Source organism: Carassius gibelio, chromosome A23 (genome assembly GCF_023724105.1).
Source record: "Carassius gibelio isolate Cgi1373 ecotype wild population from Czech Republic chromosome A23, carGib1.2-hapl.c, whole genome shotgun sequence".
NCBI lineage: Eukaryota > Metazoa > Chordata > Actinopteri > Cypriniformes > Cyprinidae > Carassius > Carassius gibelio.
This window is the reverse complement of record NC_068393.1, coordinates 21171957-21181147: the sequence shown is the minus strand read 5'-3', so window position 1 is coordinate 21181147 and position 9191 is coordinate 21171957. Positions and strand designations below refer to the sequence as shown.

Sequence of the window (9191 nt, the reverse complement as noted above, 5' to 3'; positions counted from 1 at the left end):
AGTATCTGGGCTTCCACTTGGGCCACGGGCAGGTGCGTCCCCAAATTGATAAGACGGCAGCAATTGCAACCTGTCCCAGGCCCAAGACCAAAAAGGAGGTGAGGCAGTTCTTGGGGCTGGCGGGATATTACAGGAGGTTTATTCCTCATTATTCGGACCTCACCAGCCCGTTGACTGACCTCACTAAAAAGGAGGTACCAGATACGGTCCAGTGGACGGAGCCGTGCCAACGGGCCTTTACCCGAGTTAAAGCGGCCCTGTGTGGCGGGCCGCTCCTGCACTCTCCTAACTTTGCTCTCCCCTTTTTTTTGCAGACCGACGCATCGGACAGGGGGCTGGGCGCGGTCCTGTCCCAGGAGGTGGGGGGGGAAGACCGCCCGGTGCTGTACATTAGTCGGAAGCTCTCCAAGAGAGAGACTAAGTACAGCACCATAGAGAAGGAGTGTTTGGCCATCAGGTGGGCGGTTCTCACCCTTCGTTACTACCTCCTGGGACGGGAGTTCACCCTCTGCTCGGACCACGCGCCCCTCCAGTGGCTCCACCGCATGAAGGATACCAACGCGCAAATCACCCGTTGGTATCTAGCTTTACAGCCATTTAAGTTCAAGGTGATTCACAGGCCGGGGGCGCAGATGGCTGTGGCCGATTTCCTCTCCAGGAATGGGGGGGGGGGGCTGCAGGCCGGATGGCTCCCCGGCCTGAGTCGGGCGGTGGGGGTATGTGGCGGAGGCGTGGTTGAAGAGTGAAGAGACGAGCGGCGATAAGTGGTTCAGGTGAGAAACAAGTAACACCTGGATCTCGTTTCAGTGATTGGCGTGGGGAACCCGCATTTAAGGAGCGCGACAGCCGGCGAAAGGAGAGAGAGACGGGGACTCGTGAGCGCAGGAAGCTGGAGAGCGATCGAGCAAGTCAGACGCAGTATTCGTGGCCGAAGTGCTGTTAGAGAGTGCGCGCACCTGCCGCGCTTGTTTGTTTGTTTATTTGTTTTGTTTTGGTTTTGGAATAAAGCCTCTCACGAGCCCCGTACGCCGACTCTGGTCTCCTTCCTCTACTCTGATTGAACTTTCATTACAGTAATGTTTGCAACAAATAGTACTTGACCAGACTGAATTACAGTTCATGTAAAAAAAATCAGCTCAAATTGATCAGCCAAATAAAGAAACTATTTATTTATTTATTTTTATTTTTTGCTCTTGTGCGTCTTATAAAAATGTAAAAGCAGGTATTTGTGCCATATTATTACACAAAAATGAGAAAAAAAGGACACTGTTTTGTCACTGGCGTTGTTTTGTGTAATATGCAAAACATTTACACATTTTGCATAATTTCATGTAAAATTACATTTTAAAGGAAGTGAAATAAAATAAACTTGAATAATATGATGAATTTGAATAATATAAAGAACACTTTTATGTCTGTCTGTACATGCATGCAGCTTTTTAAAGAGAGAACTCTTATTAAAGAGATTATGTTCTTGAAAGAATTAAAATGTCTGCCAATGAATATTCATAAAAACAAGTGTAGTAAATAAAATAATAATAATAATAATAATTCACACGATAACCAACTGCACTAAAGAAGCCTGAAAATGAAAGATAGAAACTTTAAGTACTTAACTCCCCACAACAGTGATTTCAGTCTCTAAGATGAGATGAAAAGTCTAGTAGTTTCTGTGATGTAGCTAAGTAAAATAGAGAGGAGAAAATCCCCCAACCTTTACAAATACATGTTTTTCTTTTCCAAGACAAATCAAGTGACCATCAACAGTTCATGTGTGGTTCCTACTGTCTTGGATATTTATGTATTGATGGACTTGGTCTGCAGCATGTCAGATTAATTATGGGTAAGACTGACTAGAGCATTATAATAATGGTCTGTAAAGGTCATTGTGATTTTGCCAGGTAATACATATTCCTGGATCAACACCATTTGATGATGAAAAAGACTTAAAAAAAAAACCAATCCCTACCCCTAAACTTAACCCTACCCATAATGTTTTCCTAGAATCAGTGTGCATCTCAATTCTGATTGGTTGATTGGAATTTTGTTCCAGGAACATGTTGTACTTGGTGAAATCACACTCGCTGGTCTGTAATACATAATACATATTATTTTGGAGATTATAAATTTACAGTAAACAGCGGTATCAGAGCATCCCTGTTTTTCAAAAGTCCAGTGCTGAAAGCTCATTGAGCACTTCTTGAGAGTTTTGCATCTACAAAATTTTGGTTTCCATCCAACATCAACTGTGTCACACCATCACAAATTGCACTGATTTCACTGACTAAACTAAATTATTATGGTGTGATAAACACAACATCATTTTAAGTAAATCCATTCTGATGGATTGATTTCGATTTGGATTAAAGGATAGATGGAATTAAATATGGATGGATGAATGAAAGGAGAGGATGAGGGATGGATGGATGGTTGAAAGAATGATGGATGGATGGATGGATGGTCAGACGAACTGAATGAATACTGAATAAATGAATATTGTCCTTTTCATTGTTTTCTGTCAAGTTTAAACAGAATTACTAGACACACTTTTAATAATGTGCTGAACAGTTGATTTATGGATGTATTTGGGTCATTTTAATTTAATTGGTCATATTAAAGGCTTTTTTTACTTATTTTCTCATACGCCTTCTGGGTGGAGGATAAGGTTCAGGTTGGGGATAATGAACAATTATATCATCTCAGAAAAAAAATCATTACCTATTTGAAAATGCCTTTTATAACATAGTTGATAAATCCAAAGGTGCATACTGATTTGAAGTTATGAAATCAGATTCCTTACTTCCACTTGCTCTTGTCAGATAGACACATCTTCCAACATCACTGCATGGGGACGCTGTTTTATTGACAGGGCCTGAAGCAGCATTTTATCTTCTGTCATGGAAAAGGAGAATTTTTATTAAAGATGAACATGAAAATTAAACAGGTCATTTTTTTATATAAATTATCTTGCGTGAGAATTTTCATACTCATTTTCTCTGCTTTCCAATTTTACGAGTCATTCTATTTAATAACTGACTAACAGTCATATATCAAAGAGTCATCCTTGTTCTGACAATCATGAGAATAAATGTAGAATTAACAGCAATGGACTCCTATCAATACTGCAATTTAATTTAATAATGCACTATTACTGTATGTATCAGAGCAAATTTGGCCTTAAAATCTCTTCTCTAATCTCTTTGTTGAAGAGAGCTTAATTTCTTCAAATGCACAAATATTTTTTTCTCCTTTGCAACAAATGCAAAAATCATTGTGCTGCTTTCTTAATATAAAAAGATTAACAATCAGGGTCTTTATGAAATATATAGACACGTTGCTTATAGAATGTTTCTGATATCTAGGTGTCTGAGAGAATGTTAATGTATACTGCAATAAGTACAATTCAACATACACATTAATATAAGTTTAAAAATAAGTTTATATATAATATATACGTTTTATTTTTGTTGTCAATATCTTGGTGTATCCAGCATAGGCAGTGTCACACTGATTTTAATGAATTCTATTCTCTGGTATAGATGTTAGTCTAAAATGAAAGTTCAGAACAACTGAACTAAGATGTTAATTTGTCCCATTAATTCTCTAAAAGAAACAATTAAATGAATATGACTCAAAATCCTTTAATGGCTTTCTTAAGAGGACAACTATTCACACTTCAGCTATGAGCTGTGGATGGGGTGGAGATGGAGATGTAGTATAAATATCCCGTCTGCTGTAGAGACAAACTACAGAACGAGCCACAAGCTGGTTAAAGCAGGACTTAAGGTTCACTTTCTGCAGCAGTTTCCAGTTCAGTTTCTCTTGAACAGACAAGGACAACATCCATGTAAGTAATCATCTCAGACATTGTTTGAAACTTTATTAAATTATTCATTTCTATTAGAAAGCTGACATCTAGATTTCATAGGCTGTTTTGTGGATCGAGAGTTGGTTAAAAACTATTATACTGCTATGAACTTTATATAGTAAAAATTTTTGGGAACAGCTCAATGTTTCATGTAAGGATATGTTTTTTGCTGTCTAGTAATTGCAGCTTAAAAATAAACTGGAGATCTGATTTCTAAGAACAAAGAGACTTAATTTATGAATTATTAACCATCTACTGACCAATTACAGATCACACTCATGACTCTCATTTCTTTCTTTTTTGCCCAGCATGCCTTTTGTATACAACCCATACAAAAACCTCTGCAGCGTTGGCCGTTTCCCAGCCATTAAACTGCAGGAGTACAACTGGAGGAAACCAGCATACTACACACCGGTTCACACCAACCCTCGCGTTAACCCATGCACTATCCCTTATCATCACCCATATGTTAACCCTTGCACTGACCCATGCACTACCCCTTATGCCTACCCATATGTTAACCCTTGTGTTAACCCATGCACTACTCCATATGCTACTCCTTGCGCTACTTCATATGATTATCCTTGGGGTACTTCATATGATTATCCTTGGGGTACTTCATATGATTATCCTTGCGGTACTTCATACTCTAATCCTTACGGTTTTGTTGCTCAATGCCATGATTATGACACAAAGGAAGTCGTCGTCAAGAATTATGTGGATGACTGTACAAGCACGCAAGTCTGTGGAGCAGAGAGTAAGAGTCTTCACATTTCCTTTATCTTTGTCCTGCAGTGTATGATGGGAAATGTGTTATTCTTACTCATAATAACTAAATTAATTGTCTTTTTGATAATGAATTACCTGTTCCCTGCTTTTTATGTTTTCTCAGATGCTGTCCTCCGGGTGAGTAAAGTCGACCTTCTCAAGTGCAGGACCGGACTGAATCGTCAGGAGCATCACACACATTGTTTCCTTGATGACCATCTCATCGTCCGCAGAGGACAGAGTTTCAACATGTGGGTTGATCTGTGCCGTCCTTTCAATCCCAGTTGTGACAAGCTTCACCTGGAGCTCAAACTAGGTTAGTTTCTAAAAGATCCAAGACAACAGAGAATATACTGTATCTACATATGTAGAGGAGGAACATGTGAGGAGCTGAACCAGCATTTCTACCATCACTGGAATCTCTTGTTGTTTTGTATGTTTAACAGGTCATATCCCATCCATCCGGGACGGCACTTATGTGATCGTTCCAATTGTGGAAGAATTCAAGAAAGACTGCTGGGGGGCAAAGATTGTGGAACGAGCCCAAAACCGAATCAAACTGTGTGTGCACTCTGTTCCGACTGCTTGTGTTGGACGATACCAGCTCAGTGTCGTGACACACTGTCCAGGAGGAAGATTCACTTTACCTTATGTTCCTGAAAATGACATTTACATGCTGTTCAACCCCTGGTGTAAAGGTACGTGTTTTATTATACTTTAATATAACAACTGAAACCTAAATATGAAAATGTAATAGAGTGAGGAAAGAAAATAAATGCTTTTCCAATTAAAGTCCATTGTTCTCTTTCTCAGATGACTGTGTGTACCTGAGTGATGAGGCGGAGAGAGCTGAGTATGTGCTGAATGACATGGGCAGAATCTACTACGGAACTAAGCAGCAGATTGGCTGCAAAACATGGAACTTTGGTCAAGTAAGAGCCAAGATTTCATTAATATATTACGAAAGTTCTAAGATATCTTAATGTTCATGATATGTTAGAGACTAAGGCACCACTATGGTTTCTAGTTTTTCCTAACCTTCCCATACTTGAGAAATAAAAGTGCACAATATAGCATGAAGGGGTTGCTTCACAATATCTAATTTTCTTCCTCTGTGATCTGTGATTCTTAGTTTGAGAAGGGAATCTTGTCTGCGTGTATGTATGTGTTGGAGAAGAGCTGTACACCTTGCTCAGGGTGGGGAAGCCCCATTAACATTTCCAGAGTGGTTTCTGACATGGTGAGTCTTCATTTCCTTCTTATCAACACCTGATTTCATTTGGAAAGCCTGACACAATAGTCAGATTTGTTCTTTTATTTAATTCAGTATTTCTATAATATTTTCAGTTGTATTTCCTTAACAGGTTATTGCCAGCAAAGGCAGTGGTGTGCTGGTGGGTAACTGGTCACACTGCTATGGAGATGGAACTGCTCCTACATCCTGGTGCAGCAGCAGTGCCATCCTGAAACAGTTCTACAAATGTGGAGGAACGCCAGTCAAGTATGGACAGAGCTTGGCCTTTGCTGGAGTCACCAACACACGTAAGAGTTCCTGCAGACTGGACAAGAAGAAGTTTTGAGAAAGTGATTACAGATGTAATTATTTTGTTGTTCTTCTCTTTCTCGTAGTGTTGAGGTGTTTGGGTGTTCCTGCTCGTCCAGTTTCAAACTTCTGTTCTGCTCATGACACTGATGTTCATTTGTCAACTGATGTCTACTTGGGTGAGAAATTTCAGCTGATCGATCACATGAACCGTGATCCAATCTGGTAAGTATCATTACCATTTATAATGTCACCAAGAGTTCCTCTGAATGTCCATGAAGTGTTTCTAGATCTTTCTTCTTCTCTTCCATGTAGGAACTACCATGTGTGGAATGAGGCCTGGATGACTCGGCCAGACCTGCCATCTGGTTTTGGAGGTTGGCAGGTGGTTGATTCCACTCCTCAACTGACCAGCCAGGGCTTCTTCCGCTGCGGTCCCACCTCTGTTGCTGCGATCCGCAGCGGGCAGGTCTTCCTGAAGCATGATGTGCCCTTCCTTTTCGCAGAAGTGCGTTATTTCCTTTAATTTACCATTGCATACAATTTACAAACAGCGATTATAACTTCTGATTCCTGTTGTGGCTCTAGGTGAACAATGATAAGGTTTACTGGCAGCGGAGATGTGACGGGACCTTTGGTGTTGTTCATATTGAGAAGGATGTAGTAGGTCACTGCATCAGTACCAAGGCTGTCGGCTCAGATCAACGTGTAGACATCACAAATTTCTACAAACACCCATATGGTAAAACCCACAAGCATTTCACTTAAAACATCTGCTTTAGCCCCTTAATACTTTGAACCATGGCTTCTAGAAATGATGAAGTTTGGTATCTCTCCTGGGATTCAATCAGATGTGCGTTTTACTTTGTCTTTTATTGATCAGGTTCTTCTGAGAAGAGCACTGCTTTGGAAACAGCTCTTCGTCATGGCTTGAGAAGATGCACATACCCACTGCCCTGTCCTGAGGATGTTGTCTGTGAAGTCAGCCTGAAAGAGGATGGACTATGTGTGGGCAAGGATGCCTTGCTTTACATCAATCTTAAAAACAAATGCAGCTCACCTCGTAGCGTCACCCTCTACAGCCAGGCTGCAGCCACGTACTACACCGGAGTCAGGAAGACCTTCCTGAAGAGAGACCAGACATGCATCGAGCTCAAGCCCTCTGAATGTAAGAAATCATAAAGAGTTCAAAGATAAAGCTGAATGTGAGAAGTGATAAAGAGTTGCAATACATGATACCACCCAGTTGGCATTATGCAGCTTATGGGTAAAGAGACTTGTAATGAAAGCATGAGTATTCATTCAGTGTTTGTAATTTTTGCTATAATAGGCAGAGCTCTGGAATGGACCCTGAGTTATGACGAGTATAAGGAACACCTGGTGGATCACACCTCACTGATGCTCAACCTCTTTGGACACGTGGCTCAGACGAAGCAGGTTCTGGCCACCCAGTACAACTTCAGACTGCGCACACCAGATCTTGTTGTCGCTGTGAGTTTAAAGTTAGAGTTTAACTGTTTAATCTTTTGATTGGTTGGAATTATTTAGTGTTAAATTGTGTCTTGTATGTGCTTCTTCTCAGCCTGTAAGTGATGCGGTCTTGGGTCAAGAAGTGCCAGTCAAAATCACTTTCCAGAATCCACTGCCTCGTGTCCTGAAGAACTCTGTATTCCGCTTTGTGGGACTTGGACAGCAGCATGCAAGAGTTGTCAACTATGGGTAAAATTGATTTAATTGCTCAATAATATAATGAATAATTTTTGCATTATTAGATTTAAATTGCAATTAATATAAATTATGATTGCTGAAAATAATGGCAAACTCTATATCTGTTGATAAACATTTCATCTAATTATTTAATGAAATAATTTTTTTTTTACAATATACATAGTATTATAAAACATCTTTCTTTCTTTTTTTCTTTCTTTCACAGTGACATTGCAGGGAATGCCACAGTGTGCCTGACAGAGAAGTTTATTCCCACGTGTCACGGCCCACAGAAACTTCTGGTCTCACTGGACTCTCCTCAGCTCACTCAGGTTCATGGATTCTCCAACATTGCTGTCAAACAGCATTGTTAAACCAATCAAATAACCAAAACAGAAGAAACGTCATGGCTCCACTGAATAGAAAACGTTCACACTGAATTGATTTGCAGAGTTAGATAACAGCTGTTAGTTTCTCTTAACTTTCAGGTTGTAAACCTTAAACTTCTCACAATGCATTTAATCATGATGTAGGACAATTGCACTAATGCTTTATGCAAGACAAAGTTGTCTTTTCATCTTTTCTGATTTGTTTAGTAGTCTTTCTGAAATTGCCTTTTATGAGTTTGAAAGCTTATAATTGTGATTCTGAATATTAATTTACCAGTTTTTCCTCATTTGAAAGCTCAAGTAATTGTATCATGGTGTTGGTTACTCTGTCCTATGTAGCTTCAGCTTCAAATAAAAAAAAAAAAAAAAAAAAAAATCCAGCATACTAAACTGTCAGTTTGTGATATAGAGGGATCTATTAAAATGAGGCTTTATTCCTCTTGTCATTTAAAATTAGTCATACATTCTTGTCTCATATACTTTCCATAACAGAGAATTTTATATACTCATTTATCCAAACTTTTGCAGACTGCTTGTTTCTAAAACCTCAGAATATTAATATAGACCAGTGATCCCCAACCTGTCGATCGCAATCTCTATCAGTGTCCCAGTTGCTGCTGGCATTAACAGAAAAATAAGTTAAACAAATATAATGAAATTTTCCAATTTTTGTACTGCATTTTTTGTACTTATTTTACTTGTTATTTGGGCTAGTTACTGGGACAGTGATAAAGAAAAATACACAATGCCTTAGTAAACAGGTCATTTTAAGACCAGAGATGCTTAAGATGAAAAACTTAAAAGCAGGCACTGTTACTGTTTACTATAGGCGAAATATAGTTAAAAAAAAAATAATAATAATAATAATAAAATTAAAAAACTTCAATACTGGATTTAGGGTGAGGGGTTATATGGA

The 9191-nt window shown here is 39.2% G+C and overlaps 1 protein-coding gene across 1 annotated transcript; it reads left to right on the top strand.

Annotated features, from left to right (window-relative positions):
* Positions 1-3768: 3768 nt before the first annotated feature.
* On the top strand, positions 3769-8326 carry LOC127944960 (protein-glutamine gamma-glutamyltransferase K-like). Its single transcript, XM_052541403.1, has 14 exons — positions 3769-3847; positions 4177-4625; positions 4761-4952; positions 5083-5334; positions 5450-5568; positions 5769-5876; positions 6001-6178; positions 6266-6404; positions 6495-6687; positions 6768-6921; positions 7063-7347; positions 7510-7670; positions 7762-7898; positions 8113-8326. The coding sequence occupies exons 2-14, from the start codon at positions 4178-4180 to the stop codon at positions 8258-8260; spliced, it is 2514 nt and encodes an 837-aa protein (XP_052397363.1). The 5' UTR covers positions 3769-3847; position 4177; the 3' UTR covers positions 8261-8326.
* The last annotated feature ends 865 nt before the right edge of the window (positions 8327-9191 follow it).

What these genes read in the sequence shown, in the direction of transcription:
- LOC127944960 (XM_052541403.1), top strand. Translation starts at nt 4,178, where the DNA reads ATGCCTTTTGTATACAACCCATACAAAAACCTCTGCAGCGTTGGCCGT. An exon ending in AAACATGGAACTTTGGTCAA is followed by an intron (nt 5,569 to 5,768) that starts GTAAGAGCCAAG and finishes TGTGATTCTTAG; the next exon opens with TTTGAGAAGGGAATCTTGTC. An exon ending in TGCCCTTCCTTTTCGCAGAA is followed by an intron (nt 6,688 to 6,767) that starts GTGCGTTATTTC and finishes TTGTGGCTCTAG; the next exon opens with GTGAACAATGATAAGGTTTA.